Here is a 19,027-nt window from a genome sequence, read left to right on the forward strand (position 1 = left end):
CTTCTGAATTGTAATTCGTCAGTGAATGGACGCGTTTGGCTTTGCGTTTTGAATTTTGTGTTTTGCGTCTTGCATGTTTTTGTTGYTGGCGTGGTGGTTTTTGCGTGATTTTCAACATTTCGCGTTCGCATGTGTTTGAGTGTGCTTTAGCATGCAAATTACTCAAATTACCGTTGTTTGCATTGTACCGGAGCGGAAGTGCTATACTTGCATCAACCCATCTAGCTGCCCAGGTGTGGCTGCTAACGAATTTTTAATTAGGGATATAACTAGTCCAAGTTTTTTATAGAATTATTTTTTAGTTTTTGTCGCCGTTAAACCCACCATATTTTAGCAATTAAATAGCTATCTGATGCAACGATGAAAATAAAGAGCGGCATAAAGCCTTATTTGAAGTCATCGCATGCCATGCGTTTGCTGTGGAGATCTAAGGTGAATATAATCGATCTAATTAATATGTTAAAAAAAAAATTACAAGGATTGAACGAGAGATGCAAGAAAAATTTCTGAAACTTTGCTAATGTTGACTGGGGCTTGACTGATGTTGCCTTTTTGTTTGCTATTGGTCGGGATAAGAAACGAACTGTTGTCCTAAGCTGTGCGATAACCATTCTTGAATGTTACATTATGTTGAGCGATGCTGTTCTTGCAATTTTAAATTAAGTTGCAATTTTTCTTATTGAAAATCGAATGAAAGTATTCTAAAAGCTTTAAGGATCTATCCRGGATGGCTACTTTTCCAAGTTATGTCGTTTGCTTAACAACAATTGGTAGGTAGAAGTGCAGCCCTGCAGTATTTCGAACTCAATTAGCTGTGCCATTTTGATGCACTATTCGTAGACCTTTTTATTATTGCTATCACGTTCCACCTTCTTGTTCAAACTATTTTCTGTTTTCAATGACGCTACTAATGTCCGATATACTTTTTGTAGGCATCCAAGGTTTGGTGCGTCGGATGTGCGGTAGGGCTGGGCATTCACAGAGAAAGTGGAAAATTATTTCTTTATTCCCTACTAGTTCGCAGGTTCGGCAGATGTTGCTGTAGTGCATACCCATTTTAGACGCATGCTGGTCCGTAGATACTTGTCCTGGACCTATTTAATAAGTGGTTGGTTCTTTTCTTGTCATATATTGGCCATATCTGTTTAATTATATTACATATTGTTATATTTTTCCATCTATTATTTGATCATCATCGTTCCCAGCGGGCTTGGTATTAACTCTGTCTCGGATTCGTTTAGGAAAGCTCCTGCCTTTGCCAACTCGTCTGCTTTTTCGTTGCCAAAAATGTTTCTGCGGCCGGGAACCCAGTTCCAGTCTAGGTGGAGCTTGTCTTCTAGTGAACTCACTCCCTTTTTGCAGTTAAGGACTATGCTGGAATTWGACAAGACCAGGAGAGCCGCCTACTAACGGTGTAAATTATTGCACTATGTATTCTCTCGTAGTTATGCATTAGAGCTCTCTATGCTTAGTACTTCCACTTAAAAGAGGCTAGCCGAGTTTGGTAGACGGAAAAAGGAAAAAATGTCCAGATTATCGGAATACACTCCCGGTCTTACTCCGCAGTTCATTTTGAATCCGTCGRTATAGACTGAGGTGTATATTTCTCCCTATTATGCCCCTTCTCCATTCTCGTCTAAAGGGTRTCCTCACAGGGAAGTATCTATTGAAATCCAGCATTGGCAGAATGTTGTCTGAGTTACTGACGTTTAGGTTGAGTTGGTTTAGTATATCACTATGTCCACAGTTCTTCTGATTCCCCCCACCTTCTTCTTATCGCAGAACATGTTGCTATTTTGTGAATAAAGATGTCTATGGGTAGTTGATGCAGGACCACATTGAGCGCGTCAGTCGGACATGACTTGATTGCTGCTATTTGTATTCCAGTTAATTTTCTGATGTTGTATTGTTTCTTTAGCGCTGGCCACCAYACCAGTGCTCCATATGTAAGTTTAGGTCTAATCACAGCCGTACACATCCACATGATTATAAAAGGTGTAAGGACGATTCTCTTACAAATGAAGTAGGCTATAAAGTTTTTTGTTATTTTTTTCTACATTTATTTTCCAGTTCAGTTTGGTGTCAATCTCCACCCCCAAGTATTTAGCTGAAGGGGACAGAGAGAGTGTTGTACCGTTTAGTACAACAAGCGAAACTGTCAAATTTTTGTTTTGCTTTTGAATGGCATAAAGATCAATATAATTGTTTTGTATAATACTTACACAAATCTTTGAGACAAGTATAKGCCGAAATCGTGAAGACAAACGGAAAAAGAAAATAATTTTCTAGTTTTGAATTACAGAAATGAGTATGTTATTCTTTTACCGAAAATCTATCCTTTTGCCAATGTTTAAGTCCCTCAATAGAAACCTTAGCTATTCGGATATATAAATCCTGCTAATACGACGRGAAAAACCCCCGTATTGAAGTTTTGAGAATAAGCTCAGCAAAATCGCTGGCAAAGTGCAGCGCGACTAAAATACCTTACTGCTTCAAGCTGCTTTCTTCTTTCGAACATACCAAAATTATTATTTGAATACAAAATAAAAAAAAATGGCGCGCAGAACGTTTAGCCGGCGGTTCCGCAAGTAATTGTGGCCCAGACACACAGAATGCAGCCAGCGACGGAAGTGACCTCAGCGCCGAAGGTGCAAGGCATAAATCAGGTTTTATATACCCCACATRCATATTAATATAWGCAGCGTTGTGTGTGCACACATTCGCTGGCCTGCATTTGGCCGYGTGCGGCATTAACGGTTATGCAAACCGAATTTTGCATAATTAATTTTTATTGCACCGCAGCGAGTTAAAAATCAAGTAATTAAATGAAAATATTCAATTTCAATTCGGAATTTATTTATTTTGGCGACTTCTTTATTTGCACACAAAGGCAGCATTTAGCGGCACTGACTAAGTAAATTATGAGCACACACACACACAGATATTATATAATTAATAATTTGGCGTCGCGCGCGGTGTTATTTACTGCAGCGCCGATTAGAGCAGCGAAATGATAACGAAGCGCTGCACATTTCATTAAATCGCGCAATTATTTACGCGTGCGTGTGCGCTTGTAGCGGTGTGGAAAATTGTAATAGCCTAATTCCCAAATGTCAACGATCAATCAATTTATTTGCTGTAACAAATGGTCGCGCGCGTTTCCGTTTATTAAATTGATAATTTGTGGTTAATTTTTAGTGAAAAGCTCTAAATGCTGGGCGAGACCGCACGGYAGCCACAAGCTGTAATTACATGCGATTTATTACGAGTTAATGCATTTTTGCCCCACACACACACACAGGCGCGCGTGCACGAGCGGAGCCAATATATTAATGTGTATTAAATTACCAAAGAACGCATAACCAATTATGCTGCGTGGCATTGTTATTGTCCTGGCCAAACGGAAATGAATGTGCGCCGCACTCACACACATACCCGCATCTACATACATATGTGTGCTCTGACAATGGCGCGGCGCGGCGCGTTGTTGTTTGGGKTTTTTAATTATTATATTGCAAATTTGTATTTAATGTAATTAATCCATTGTTATTCGCGGAGCACGAGCGCACACCTCCACGCGCGCGGACGCATAGCAAACACAAGTGCAAAACCGCAYGGCCGATTGCACTTATTGTGCTCGTGCCGTTCGCAAGTATTCACGCAAATACCTTTATACAGTGCCAACGAAAAGTGCGACAGCATGAGAACACTGATCAAGCAGTTTGGTCAAAAAGGAAGAATGCCAATGTAGCCACCAATGAAATTTGTGAAGTTTACGGAAACGGTGCTGTATCAGTTCATGCACCACACCAATGGTTCGCTCGCTTCTGTTCTGGAAATTTCAATCTGAAAGATGGAAATCGCTCTGGTCGAGGGTAACACATTTATTGAAGAGAAGGCAGTTTTTTGCCGCGAAATCAGAAAAGTTTTACATAGGTGGAATAAAAATGATACATATTTAGTTCAATAAAGTTCATTATAAATATGGAAAAAAAAAAAATACATTGAAGTTTGATTAGAAATGTGAAAAGACTTCGACTCGACTACCCAATATTCAAAAAACCTTATACTTTTTTGTTTAGATGTATTTGCGTCACTTGCATTTTTGAAAAATAGTTACCGATGTTTTGAGCGCCAGTGTAAGCAAGCCTTTTACATATTTACTCATATAAAGTTATGCGAGCCAATGTTGCATGCGGAGAATTTTATTAAACGCTTTATGCACATACTTAAGCGGTAAATGGGATATCGGACCCGCACTTCACAAGCAACCACAAGTAATACATATGTATGTATGAGAAGGTGTATGCAGTGCGTGCGTATGTGCATATATTAACTTGTGTCGTTACACCGCGATGGATTTGCACAATTGGTTATTCAAAAATCAAATTAAATTCTCAAGTGGCTTATGAACTCATATTTCCATCACGAGTGCTGGCAAGAGTTTCAAGTGACTAATGCCCTTTAATCCTCTAATGTGCTGCCAATTGTTCACCGTAAATGCCAATAACCGTAAACACGAAAATGTTCATTTAAATTCGATTGTTTGTAGATTTCTGTAATTATTTTAAACAGAATCAATTAGAGTAKGACTTGGCCCTATTACCCGACTCTAGGGAATTGAGGAACAGAGTGCAGAACAAAGTGGTATTCGTCTTTATCACACAATCAGAGGAAAAAAGCCAAGTGGAACATTTTCTAATATTCAATATTAAAACTGTCATTATTTATTCAAAATACCACTTGTCTTGAAAAAATTATAAACGAATTTTAATCCTTTAAATCAAAGAAAGGGACGCGGAGGTCCGAAAAATTTAAAATCTCGTCATCYCGTAACGTCAYGAACGACAAATKAAACGGATGTGCAAACATGCTGGAACAATTAATTCAATATTTTATGAAACTACTGGGGAAAAATAAGTATTCGTTCTATTCAAAATGTCCTGAATAATCTTGGATTACGAACGCGACRTCCAGCCAAAATGCCACTGCTCATTACCCGAATTAGGGAGCAGTGGCTAGAGTGAGCAAACCTAGGCTGCATCAGACTCGGTAAATATTCTTTTTTCCGACGAATTCAAATTTAATTTGGGTGGACCCGATGGTGCATTGTAGGAAAGGATAGCGTTTTTGAAAAGTTGTGTTTCACCCACCATAAAACATTCGCCCTTTTTAATGGTGTTGGGGCTACACCTAAGTGAATACCTGTGAATACCGAAAAAAACATTGGAATTTTGAAAAAAGGCGTTTTCCCAACTATTTAACATCTGTTTGAACACAGGTTTATTTTCAGGATGATTAAGCCATTTCCCAGAGAGCCAAAATGGTAACTATTCTACTCTAGAATTTTGAAAAATTCGATTTTTTTCATATATTTAAAGTATAGGCCCTTAAGAACATATCCTCCAAAGGATTTTTAAAAGTTAAAATTATTTTAAGAGCTACAGTTACTTTAGTGACGCAGTACCTAGCGCGGTAGTTAGATAGACTCACTTTTTTAAAGGCAAGTTCTATACAACCGATTTACTTGAAATTTTGTGCGAACCTTCCTTAGATAATCCTTTATCCTTTATTTGTATATAATCCTTAATCCTTTGTTTTTAATATTTTAAAAAAATTCAGGAATTTCAAAAAAAGCGTAAACATGATTTTTATTTTCAGGCAGTTGCCATTTTTAAAAAAAGATTTTTGTCGTGTTCCCTGAAATAGGGACTATAACAGCATCCTTATTGATTAAGAAAGTCTTTTGATTTTTTTTTTTTTTTCAGACCACCAGGAGAGTCAGGATCATTGTGACCAGAATGCGCCATTTTTTTTGACACCTGTACACCCCCCACCCCTCCTCTAATTATTTTTATTTTTAATATTTTTTTGTAAAATTTTTTTTCTGTATTCTTAAGATATCAACAAAAAAAACAACACCATAAAAAATGGATGGTAGAAATATTTTTGGTTTTTTTTTTAATACAATTCAAAAAACTGCCCAAAATTTGATTTCTAGAGTTGAATACCCCCTTAATACATATAATACCTCCACAATATTGTTGTAAATTTTCAAGTTTATCCGAGTAATAGTTTCTTGTGCGCACGAGGCTAGTTAGGCTAAGTGTGCCGTCTTTAAAAACGTTTTTCTCGAGAACTACTCAACCGATCTTCATGAAATCTKATACAGGTCTTTGAGATACAATTCTTACAGACTTGGATGAATATTTTTTTTCAACTATTTGAAAAACAAAAGAGCCTTTCAAGAATCCAATTTCCAGTTTTTTTCCTTTATCCAAGATCTAAGTTAAGAGTTTAACTAAAACATGTATTYTTTCACTTTAGATGATCCTGTAAGGAGTTATGATGCCAACGCGGGCAAATCTTTTTTTCCGAGGTGTCACCGCAATTGGCGTCGCAACAGTGTTTATTTGCAACAATAAAAAATTATAATAAAATATTTAATTCTAAAATCTGTTTTTGTATCCGAGGAAACCGGCAATAGCCGAGTGGAATGTCGTGAGGGATTTATAAACCAATAGGGATATTTCTGCGTTCATCCTTCACTTTTCGCATCACTGTTTCACCCACATAATTTAAATTTTACGTAAAAAACCACTCAAAGGAATATTTCTTAACTACTCATTTSAGTTACTTTAGGTAAATTATTGGTATGTGCTCCTGCGAAAAGGACTATTCGGTTGGATTTTTCAAAAAGCGAAATCTTCTAAATAATCTCAATAATCACTGCAATCTCCAGAATTTCCTTCGAGTTTCTGTAAAGATTTGATTTTTTTAGACAAAATTTTCGAGCAATAAACAAGAGCTTTTAAATGAGAGAATATTTTTAACGAACAGCATATTTATAGCGACCAACAAAATTATATAATGGYTTAAAACCAATGACGAAGACTCGCGCAGAGACAATGAAAGCGATAGTTGTGGCGTCGGCGTCTGGAAGGGGCGCAGAGCCAGCAAGAAGCGTAAAACCAGTTTGGTGGAATGCTAATAGGTGTATGGTACATATAAATAAAACAAAAACCCAGAGTATCACAGGCAATACGACGAAACCACATCAAGTCAGTACAAATGCCATGCCAACAGTTCGGATGTGTGATTGACTGCATAGCGGTAGTTGGCAGATAAGTTGGTGACTGTGGCGTCAGCAGCCACTCGCCYGGTCGGTGTATGTATGCCCGATTGGCGCATATTACAGGCACACAAAGCCATCGTCAATATGTATGTGCATGGTCTGAACTTTCGAGAAAACCTGCACCCAGTCGCAGCGTAGCCTGTTTGCCTCGACTGCGTCGCCGAATGCGCAACCAACTTCTTAAGCGGCCGAGGCTGAGCCCGAGCAGACCGAGCGGGAAAGACACTTAGTCGGCGTTCGAGCGCTTGGTAGTTTTGTCTTCTATAAGTAATTTAAATTCAAGTCACACACCTACAAATTGTGAAAAAATCTTGCATACTGGTTTAGTACGTCGTGTCAGCTACGACACTAAACACCCATAAATTCATCGTACGCTCGCTTGCTCACCTGCGATCCGTTAAGACAGTGTAACAGTTGGTGGAAAMATAATCGATAATAAGTAATAATGAATACCCAGCTGATCTTGTTGCTGGCCTGTGTAGCATTGGTGAGTGTGGAAGACGCGTGAGGCATAAAAGCATACGCGCTTTAACAAATTGGCACAGCGTCTACAACAAAAATGAGAAAAAAGAAACGCCGCAATAACAAAGGCTGAAGCATTTGTTCGGCGTTTTGTGCAATCTTTTTTTTGGAAACCCTTCATTTGTCATTTTGTCTTACACGCTTTTTTATTGCTTTGTGTTTGTTTTTACTTACGTGGACTTGGTTTCTCGTCAACAGGTTGCAGGCAAATTCCAGATTCGTACAGCTCAAGATGCGCTCGACGCACACGAGGCGTGCCATGAGGAGTATCGCGTCCCGGAAGACATTTACCAGAAGTTCCTGAACTATGAGTTTCCAGCRCATAAACGCACCAACTGTTATGTTAAATGCTTTGTGGAGAGAATGGGACTCTTCACCGAGGAGAAGGGCTTCGATGAGAAAGCGATTATAGCGCAATTCACTGCGAAGAGCTCAAAGAATTTGGCCAAGGTATCACATGGGCTGGAGAAGTGTCTTGATCACAACGAACACGATTCGGACACTTGCACTTGGGCCAATCGCGTGTTCTCCTGCTGGATATCCGTGAACCGGCCGATTGTGCGCCGGACCTACATTGAAAACTAGGAACTCGATGCGGCATTGCGATTGCGATTGCAAAACCCTAGTTTTAAGCTGATGAATTTTTTCGAAAATTCGGTTTTTATGCGCGATTCATTATAAAAGAAAGAAAGACAATAAATAATGTAAGAATTACCGTTTATTTTCTTCAGCTGCACGTTGTTGGTATCCTATAGAAGATGAAGTTAAATTAAAAAATAAAATGGGATTCGCTGAAAAAGCGCTGGTTGTACATATGAAATTAATRTGTGAATAYAGTTATGTGCTTCCCCTTAATTTAATCCACTAAATTAGGAGGTTTTTGCTAAGTCTTCGACTGCCGCTGCCGTGTTCCGCGTGATAACGGCACTCAGTGTAGTGCTTTCTAATGGATAAGAGCCGTCTGTGTTGTAGTTCAAGCGTTCCAAACAGTTGTACTCCTCGTACATCCATTCGCACTTGTCGCGCGTCTTCATTTGCTCARCACTCACTTTGCAGACATTTGAAGCCGTGCGATCTTGGCGCATCGGTCCAAACGCCTGGACCCAGTTATCGAAATTCCACTCATAAGTTGGCGTGTAGAAATTCATCTTCTCTGCCAAACATTGAAAGAGGCAGGGCACAACTTCCTTGGTCGGAAAAGCGGCGTACTTTTGTAGTTCCTTCATGGTGACATTTAGTTTGCTGGCGCAACTCACAATGTTTTTGTAGGTTTCCAGAGTATAGAGCTCCGCCTGTAAACGGGGTACATTAGTAGTAAAGTAATTGYTGTGGATCGGTACAAATCTCTATATTTATGTACTATCTATTACTACGGACTTAAAAGTTATGAAGTAGATGTAATGATTCTAATATTGCCTTTTAGATAGGCAGTCGAGACTTTTGCTTCTGATTTGAATATGACAACGTAAGGTGTAACATAACCTAACAAACTCTCAATTATGGCAGCAGAGGGCTTCCAAAAGATATCATTAAGAGATCGGATTAATTACTCAACGCTCCTATCAATGCACTTGAACTCAACATAGCGAACCTGAACTTTGTTCCGCATGAGTGCGATTCAGAAATGAAGCGACCACTGATGAAAGTCATTCGGTTGAGTGATTCCTTCAGATACTTTTCAATGGGAAGTAATTCAGATTTCAAAAAGTGAACTAATCCACCAAATGAATCTATTATTTTTATAAAAGTGCTGGGCATAAATTACTCGGTACCTGTTTCAAGCAGCGCAGGCCAGTGTATGCGAACTCGCAACTATCCTCATTGTAGCGATCGAGCTCATAGCGGCAGTAGTTGTACATATCGGCACCCAGGTCATCGGCGATCTGCTGTTTGTTCCACTTGCTTTCGTCCGSATCGAACCAGTGCTTCWTGGAAGCGAGACAACGTGTAAAACAGGGCACCTCCTCCGACGTCCATTTYGAGTAGCGCGCAACTTTTTGTAGCTCACCGACCAAATCTTTGCTGCCGACTTCGCGCAAGCATTTTCGTAATATCTCTGTATCGGAGTCGACGTCTTGTTCCGCAGCCTTTGTTGTCACTGCGCTGCTAACCTACAAAACTTTTATTTATTTCGAATCTTTCTCTATCTTTTTTGATCATCAGGTCATTTGCATATTTCAATTAACTATTAATCTCATATGTGGTTTGGTCACATCGAGCCTTTTGAATTTGAAATTATAATTTACCAGTTGTATACAGTACGCGACTGCGATTAGTAAAACCACTTTTGACGCCTCGTGAAAATTCATTTTCGATGAATTTCGTTTCGTTGATGAAGTTCTGTGGATTTGTGGTTCTTTAGAGCTTTAGCCGTTAATTGAGACTGACTTGAATGGGAAGCAATCGCTCTTGGCGCTGCGCAACGACGCTGTAACGACTTGTAGACTGTGTTGTATTTCTTATCTGTGTTTTGAATTCCTCTACTTGGAACTTGTCGGCGGTGAGCTGATAACGCCATATAAATATACGCTGGCATACGCGGCGGCGACGGCAGCATCGGGGTTATCGCAGGGTGCGCCAAAGTGTTATTGCTACATGTAAGTCGGACTTAGGATTGTAACACAAGCGCCGTTTATGGGAATAATGCTCGCGATGAGGCTGTCTACGTCACTGTGGCTGGTTGCGAGTTATTTTTCTTCGGACTCGATCTGTCGGTTTGCGCTCCGCATAATCTAAAAGGCGGAACATTTCTTTTACTTAAGCAAATAGAAAAACGAAAATAATTCTTTCTTCCCATAATTGTAATCAAAATAATTATGGCACTGAGTAGAAATATCTTAAATATGTATCTTTTCAGTCCGATGAGAATGTTTCATCGCAGCAGCTTTGAAGTCTTTGAATGAAAATCCGCAGAAACTTTTCAATAATCAGGGTCTGTAGTGACATATTTTGCATTTCTTTAGGAGAGGAATTTCGTTGGAACTTCAATCGTTTCCATTTAAAAAGAATGAAGAGCTCGCTAACTACTGCACGGAGTTTATAATGAAACGCAGTCAACAATATATACGAGATAGGAGGGTGTGAGTGAGTATGGTTCACATTTGTAGAAATTCAAATTGTATTCTCACATCTCTCTATATTATTATTTTAAAGATAATTTCACCATTTTATAAAACCCTAAGAGAATATATGCAAGAGGCGGCCGATTTAAAGGAGGAAAGGAAATTTATCAAAATTGAATATGATAATTATATTCTAGAACTATTTAAATATATATTATATAAAGTGGAGCTATGGATTATCATCGAAACGCTGCTGGGTTAGCTTTCTGTGTGCTTGTCTGCTGCGCCAGCTTTCTCGATGCCCTTACCGAATGGGTTGCCTTGAAAATGCTAATGGATTGGAACCCAACTGATAGGCAATTGAGACTAGGCGTATGYTCCTCTTTCAAAACATCAATTCAAATACACACATACACACACATACATATATGAATATATATTTCTTTAAAAAAGAACAACATTTACGATTTTGAGGCCAACAAAATACATTGACTCGGTTGAGGCGAGTTCATTCACAGTTTTATTCGCTTGAAGACTGATTAGTGTTTCTAAGTTATATAAGAATCGGACTGATTAGAAGATAAATGCACTCTTACTTTTCAAAAATATTTTACTAACAGCTTGGCTTATATAGAATCGGTTGTTAATCGTGAGCCAAGACAAAACAAGTGAACTCCTGATACATCCACACACAAGCATTGCGGTTGCGTCTCTGCTTCAGGCAATGTTGTATATTTGCTCCCGCGGCAGGCACCCCCAATTTKGCCGTTAGCGCCGGTATGTTCCACTGGCGAGTTTGTTGRCTATAAAGTTGSAGKTGTTCGATGAAGCATTTCGTGAAGCAAGGTATGGGTTCGCGCACCGGATTTTTGGAGTAGTCTTTGACGCGCTCCCATTCATACTGATCAAAACGATGCAGACAGTCCTTCATGGCGGTTTTCGCCTCGGTGCTGACATTTTTCATGCTCTCGATTATCACGAAAGGGTCATCCTCCAACTGCAATGAGAAAGGTGGAATAAAAATGACCATAAGTTATAAGTATACGCTTGAATAATCACAACTCACATTGACGAGGCAATGGAATCCATTATATGCCTGCTGACAACTGTCTGCCGCAGGTTCCATACGATGTTTGCATGCCTTGTGGAGCGGCTGTCCGAACTGCTTGATCACCTGCTCATCGTTGAATCCCACAGACTCGTCGAACATGTTAAACATATTCTTGATGTAGCATTTTGTAAAGCATGGTATCTCTTCATACGTTTCCGACCAGTCCTTAAAACGCACCAAACGCTTCGAGTTCTCCTCCGTTATACCGCCATAACTCTGAAGACAATCGGAAAGTATACGAATTTCCACGRCATTGGGTTGGATAACCGCCACCGCAGGAGACTGGGAAGTAATCAAAATACGTGAAATTAAAAGAGGACTCAATTTAGCGCTTGTCGTTTAGACGTCTTACTATGATTGCCGCTGCGAATAGGAAAATTGAAATCGATTCCATCGTTTCGTGTGCGCTCTGTGTTCGCGCTAAATTCGTATGGAGCTAAAGTGGGTCTCTTGTGCGATTAGATTGCACGCAGGTCTTGGACTGCACGATTGGTTGGCAATTCACTGTAGCGAATTTCTTTTGGCACACCGATATGGCGATTATCAGCTTACTCTATACATGGTGAACATCAACAATAAAGAATTGCTCAACAGTTGCTGATAACCTAATTATTTSGGTACCGTTCATTTAACGAATGAAATGAAATTCTATGTTGAATTTAGAAGGCCAATGCTGTACTTAAGTGACGGAGATCAGATGTTTGCTGTTTTTTTTATACCTAATCACAAAATATTACGAATATGGTAGGTAGGTATGGTAGGTTTTTTACGAAGACTACCAAAGGAGCAAAGTAATAATATCTTCTTAGATATATTTCTAAACAAACATTCATTTCGATAGAATTTCTTCCTACACAGTTACAGTGATCTCTTAATATAAGAGAGTATGTTATTAAAAATTGCTCTGCAAACTTGAATAATTTTTCCTACGGTATCTTTATCGTACATATTTTGATATGAATTTGAATATTTTTTCAATTTGCAAAAAAGAAAAATATAGATAATGTATGAAAATGTCATATGAAAATTTCTTATATTTGTAGTTATGGTACTTTTGATGAATATAATTTTTTAAGTTTGAACCTGTGATATAAAATCATTAGCTTCGGTACAGCCTGGGCTTTTCTACTTTTCTGGTGCAACCGCACATTTTAAGAGTCCGAAAACTAACTTAAGAAGTAAAACGTCGACCAGAGTATCGGAATCCCAATAATTTATATGTATACTAGTGGATCCGGCCACGTGTTGCTGTGATATACATTTTATGCTATTAGTTATACAATAAAGACAAATAAAAAGAATAAAGGCGAAAACGTTTTAGTCGGTATAAGAATCCAATATATTGTGCTTGAGGTTGAATTTTGAATATGTTTATAAGAATAAATTTCATTGTAAAAAATAACGAAATTAATGTCTCTCCGATTAATAGAGTTGTCCGCTTAATAGAGCGTCCATTTAATAGAGCTTTCACTATGACTTGTTTTTCTATCCCATCTTCTAAGTGGGTTCTAAATTTTAAGTTGTGCTCAATTTTATTTACATTGGTTCAGTAGTTTCGGAGTCCATCGCGGACAAAAAAGGAAAATCATTATGCGTAGTACTGTATATGGCAGTTTGGGTAGCATCGACCGGATTATATTATATCTATTAACTATTACCATGCCACATGCTAAAAACTTGTTCTCTGGGTTTCATTAAGATACCTCACATATAATTACCAATCACATGGATCAACCAATTTATGATGCACAGAATTACAGGAGAAGATACTCTCTGATTTCAATTGTATATCCCATACATTGACCGATATTTTTGGTCGAAAGTAACCTATAGGTACCGGGGTTCAGCTTGGACAGTTTTAGTTGGATTTGAGAATTTTTCGGTCATAAAGAGGCATACTTTAAGGGAAGGATTAGTTCACAATTTGATGCGGTTATATTAATTACTTCATCATTTGTGTACTGGGTGGGGAAAGAATCAAACGGAATCCAAAGAATTTTGTTACCTGGGAAATAGACGTGTTTCCAAGTCCGATTTCGCTCATTTTGGCACTATGACATAGAAATATGAGAAGAGTGTTACGACTGAAATTAGTTGAAATCGCTTGGTTGGGTTCCTAGACAAGTAATTTCAMCAAAAAGTAGGCGGTACCACGCCCATCGTCAAATTTTCCTTGTGGCTTCCATAGACCCCTCTTATACCACCTCGGAGTTAACATTTAATGACTCTGGCGTAATTAGTTATTGTCGTATTGCGCTTTTAGTAGTTTTSAACAGTACCGTTATACAAGTATGGGAGGTGAGTAGCTGCTGCGATCCCCTGTGTGTACTTAATTTAGTTTTTAGTTATGGCAYTTTATTGGAATTCGGTTAATGGCGATTTGTGGTCATGGCAGTGGTCCGATTACGCCCATATACGAACTTGAAATTTTCTTTGTACTAGGAAACCCGCATATCAATTTTCGTCAAGATATCTCRATTTTTACCCAAGTTACAGCTGGCACGGRCGGACCAACAAACAGATAGTCACCCGAATTTCAACTCGTCTCTTCATCCTGGTTATTTATATATATATGTATAACCTTAAATCTCGATTAGTTTTAGGTGATACGTGGAACCGTTAGGTGAACAAAACAATAATATGTACTCTGTAGCCACAGGTTGCAAAAATATAAAAATCATTGAGATTTAAAAGGGATAGCAAGAAGGAAGAATACTCTCGGCATATGAAAACTACACACTARAAGGTTTCCGCGGTAACTGTTCCATCAATTAATCCATTTGAAACCATCGTTGTGCGGTGGAAACGGAAACTGCATCAGGCCCATAAACTGCACAAATTTTATTGGCGGCTTGAGATGCATTTTTGCCTTTATCGTAGTAGTACTGTAAAATATGCCGTATTTTCTCTTTATTTTGCTCCATRTTTGCGACGCTATAACTCACAAACGACTTAAAAGAAACGAAAATCAATCAAACATGTGTTAGCACGTGAAATGAGCTTTCCAAAAAGGTATAGCATGACCCGATGCGACGAATAAAACTAGAAYTACGCGCTCTCAGCACCAACTAGCAAAATACCGCAAGAMTTTTTTGACAACCTAATATAATCGCATAACGGAGTTTTTGAATATTTTTTTTCATTTTTGTTTGATACACTTGCAATTTCATTGATAAACACAAAATCAGTTGCCCATAAGCCCAAACAGCCAATTCGCCTCGCGTTCATACTGCGAGTATATATGCCTTTGCAGCTGTACATGTAAATGTGTGTGTGCAATTGTATGCATATGCATGTATATGCCAGCGTGTATATGCATATGCTGGTAATAATATTGCACTTCAGTTTACATACTTAAAGTTAATAAACATAAAGTAGCACGTACTTTTTTCACAGCTTTGCACGTAAACACGTTTGATGTAATCCCTTTTGGCGAATATTTTCGGTGTTAAAGTGCGGCGATAAATTAGATATGCGAACATGTTTTCACAAATGACACAAATCGTTAAGACCCTATTATCTTAGAGTTGTGGAAATATTAATTTACTTGACCTATTATTTATTGTGTGAGTCTTAATAACCGTTAGTTTGCGACATTTGAACTTAACAACAAAAAACAGCTTGATTGAAGACCCTCAATGAGATTGAAGAATATATGCATTAATASCGAACTTTTTACAAAAAATGTTATGTAATTTATTTCAACCGAAGACGACCGAAACAATTTGACTTTAATAAATTCGCTCAGATGAAAGTTTCGATTTCGTCAAAGGCAAAGAAGTGGGAGCCCAATCAAGCCCATTCAGGTGTCTTTAGCTTCCGCGATTCGCTTGTGCTTGATCGGTTTTCGTATGTTCGCGCCTTGAGGCTACCTGGCAAATCGAGCGTCCACCGTCGCCGTCAAAGTGAAGAAATACGGCACTCAAATTAATGGCTTCTGTCCATTTTGCCACCGATGAAGAGATAGAGGAAATGATTGAAGATGGCTATCAACGCTTTCAAATCACTGCTTTGGCATCTAATTTATGTGTGTTTATATTTCTAAACGCCACTTTCGTTTATGGCACGCAATGCGAAACCTGCTACAAAGAAAGAGACGAAAACGTATTTGGTAAATATGACCTTGAATACGCCGAAACGAAAGAAATAAAACCGAATTAACACTCGAGCTGATAAGTTGTTAATATATAGGCCAAGAAACTGGCTTCGATTTCAATGAATAACAACAACAACAACAAGTGATGTTGAGAAAATTGAATGATTAGCATAATTTAAGTAACGCAACACTTTTATTTACCATATACTCTGTTAACAACAGAAACACCTTCTTTGCCTGTATGTGTGTGCGAGGGAGAAAAGCAAAGCCATTGGAGGAGAGAGAAGCAGCTGGGAAAGAGTGGAAGGTAATTATAATATTTAATGATCACAAAGTGTTGGGATGAATTGGGACGATTTTGTAACAATGCGTTGGCAGTGTGGGCATCTCGAGGCGGCAAGACAAACCGGTGACAAACTAAAAGTTACACCAATCAACTACCGATATTTGGGAGATTAGATAATGCGAGTGAACAGCCAAATGCATACTGCAATATGGCATACCTCAATGAAAATTTAAACCATAATTTGTGCGGTATAGACTTGTGGGAAAGAGGGTCTTACAGCACATGAAATAGTGACCCTTGTCTTTTATTTGTGCTGTCTTGCATTGCTTTATATGAGGTGAGCAGTTGTTGTCCATTGAAGCAAACAACCAATTAGTTGACAGGTATAATGAAAATATGCTAACGGTATAATCTGTTTATAGTTACAGAATGGTCGTATACTAAAGCCGAATACTGATATATACCAAATATAGGTTAGGTTAGGCTAGATGATTGATCAAAGACCGCACGCGGGCTCCTTTGTGAGGCCACAGAAAAGAACTACTCCTGTGTTCGAACTATAACCACCCAAGCGCGGGAGAGTCAAGAAGGAAGGGTTGAGCTGTTTCCACCTCACCTTCTTCCATACAGCTTCTGCCGATGGCGTCTGTTAGAATTCGCAGCCTTACTGCATTGACACCAATTGGACAATGGCCTGTTAAAAGCTCCAAAAATAGGGASAGCATAGTCTTACTGAGGGCAAAGAGATTACTACATATCTTGCGATCGATGTTGGGTTAAAACGCTTTTAAGATAGCGCTTGTGCCGTTCGTGGCCCAGAGCTGACCAAGCTTTCGCCAAAAATACATACTGTAAAATTTCCACCAGTTGAATTCGCTGGAGCGTAGAACACGATCGCCTACTTGGGCAATTAGATGCAATGTTATCTCAACATCAGAAACACAACTTTTTTACCAAACCTCCTTTTCAACAGCTAAGTGATGCTGAAAATGCAACTATCCACCTGGGGCAGCAATGCAATCGACAACAACAGTGAAAAAGCAATATTGATCAAACTAATGGAATTGCTGTAGGAAAATCGGTTGTTGTGAAAACGTAAATTTGCAAGAGAAATAAATCGGGGTTCAGTGTGTGAGCGCCTTTCGCAACAACTGAATTGCTRAGAAACGCTAGAGAAAAGTGAATACAATGTTTTGTAACTGGAGATGCACAGCGCTAGCATAGGCTTCCACAACAGACCATGAAGAGTCAAGAAACTTGTTGCTGTAACGCGACGGTTTATGAAAGCGTGTTTGAGCACATTAACAAAGCCGCATCAGCTGCTAGAGATCCCACTGCTGCCAAGTTATGAAGGAAACGCAACAATGGGATTAATGTTGCCTCAAAATGCCTTTACGAAAACCAGCTGGATTATGCGCACGCGCGTTGCGGTCTTTGTTTGCTTTGCAAAKCGTGCTTTGTTGTCCAAGGCGTCTGCTTGCAGCACAGCGTGGCGGGCAGCGACTGCGCAGTGGCTGATTGATAGCACCGTCAACGTGATCGCCAAAATCATGGCCGCCGCTGGCTTTGGGGCGTTTCAGCGGCGCCGCCCGCTGCGGCATCTTCAGCAGCGTGCAGAAGCAAGCAAGCCAAGGTCAATGCAAAATGACGATGGGAATGCCGTTGCGTGTCTTCGCCGTATTTTGTTGGGGATGTCTTTCGGCTGGCATGAGTGCGCATGTGTGTGCGTGTGTGTTTACACAATATTCCATTGTTGCACATTGCAAGTCTGATTGCAGGAACGCGTAAAGTAGCCAATAGCTCATTTTCCGGCCGGCGTAGTGGTCATAAATTTGCATTTGCATGCTCGACTGGCAAGCAATGCACTCCAGTTTTCGCGGCGCCGACTGGGGGAGCTTCACGCCTTGTACGTCGACAATTAAAATCGAGAGCAATGTACYCGCTGGGTGTTGGCGCGGACTGCAGAAGCGTGCAATTATTATTTAAAGCAAAATGTAATAGACGTGAGATAACTCATTAATGATTTATTAAGTTAAAAACGTAATTGGTAACGAGATGGTATTTGATGATGTCCGTTTCCAGCTGAAAAACTAGTATTAATCAAGAGGTTTTAGGAGCTTGAAAAAATTACATCAACTGACACATCGCTTGAAATCTATTACAGCAATTTAACTATTTTCGCTTTTTTATATTTTCAAAGCTAAGTGATCGTAAACTAAAAGTATTTTGATAAGCTCTTATGAACCTTGTCAAACAAATACACAGAAATCAATGTTTATACAGATCCATGGGTAGCTACGGCGTTTGTGTTCGTGCGCATGCGTCATGACACAATTTGGTAGTGTCTGACATTGACGCACCCAGCAACCAGACCGAATTGCGAACGCCTTCAGTCGCTGYCAGTCASCACTTTGGTTAGCCAATGATGGTGGCTTCGATGATATTGGACATTTTTTGCACGATCRGCATAGTGACTAATAAGCAACAAATCATTGTGGACCGAAAGCGATTTCAATTAAAATGTTAGTACTCGCTGGATTTCAATTTTGCGCTAATAATGGTAAACGAATGAAAAGCAACAAGCGCGAAAAATCAAATAACAGGCGTTAAATTGGGCTATATATTCGCTTATGTAAAATGGATACTTATGTATAAAAAAAAACACGTGTTTTGTACCATTGATGTTTTCTGGAATGCCTTGTCCGGTAGTAATTACATCTCGTATGGGGGGGTGTTTCCTAAGATACTGGGAGTTTCGAAAACCAAAGGTGGTGCAATTTCTGAGGCTCTTTACGCGTTTATAAACAGTGATTCA

At 39.1% G+C, this 19,027-nt stretch overlaps 3 protein-coding genes and 1 long non-coding RNA gene across 4 annotated transcripts; 2 read left to right on the forward strand and 2 right to left on the reverse strand.

Moving 5' to 3' along the window:
* Positions 1-7,353: 7,353 nt before the first annotated feature.
* On the forward strand, positions 7,354-8,371 carry LOC108973210 (general odorant-binding protein 99a). The gene is made up of 2 exons (XM_018940282.1): positions 7,354-7,622; positions 7,856-8,371. Exons 1-2 carry the CDS (start codon positions 7,581-7,583, stop codon positions 8,240-8,242), a joined length of 429 nt encoding a protein of 142 aa, XP_018795827.1. The 5' UTR covers positions 7,354-7,580; the 3' UTR covers positions 8,243-8,371.
* Positions 8,358-10,055, reverse strand: LOC108973190. The gene is made up of 3 exons (XM_018940261.1): positions 9,904-10,055; positions 9,430-9,768; positions 8,358-8,949 (listed from the first exon to the last, which is right to left on the reverse strand). Exons 1-3 carry the CDS (start codon positions 9,964-9,966, stop codon positions 8,527-8,529), a joined length of 825 nt encoding a protein of 274 aa, XP_018795806.1. The 5' UTR covers positions 9,967-10,055; the 3' UTR covers positions 8,358-8,526.
* Positions 10,056-10,180: 125 nt separating this feature from the next.
* On the forward strand, positions 10,181-11,081 carry LOC108973220. The gene is made up of 3 exons (XR_001993712.1): positions 10,181-10,458; positions 10,515-10,741; positions 10,811-11,081. It is a non-coding gene; the product is annotated as an uncharacterized LOC108973220 (long non-coding RNA).
* A 131-nt stretch (positions 11,082-11,212) lies between these two features.
* On the reverse strand, positions 11,213-12,590 carry LOC108973200. Its single transcript, XM_018940271.1, has 3 exons — positions 12,183-12,590; positions 11,786-12,112; positions 11,213-11,716 (listed from the first exon to the last, which is right to left on the reverse strand). Exons 1-3 carry the CDS (start codon positions 12,222-12,224, stop codon positions 11,363-11,365), a joined length of 723 nt encoding a protein of 240 aa, XP_018795816.1. The 5' UTR covers positions 12,225-12,590; the 3' UTR covers positions 11,213-11,362.
* Between the last annotated feature and the right edge of the window lie 6,437 nt (positions 12,591-19,027).

The sequence above is a fragment of the Bactrocera latifrons genome, unplaced genomic scaffold, assembly GCF_001853355.1.
Source record: "Bactrocera latifrons isolate USDA-ARS-PBARC rearing strain unplaced genomic scaffold, ASM185335v1 scaffold_11, whole genome shotgun sequence".
In the NCBI taxonomy this organism is placed as follows: Eukaryota; Metazoa; Arthropoda; class Insecta; order Diptera; family Tephritidae; genus Bactrocera; species Bactrocera latifrons.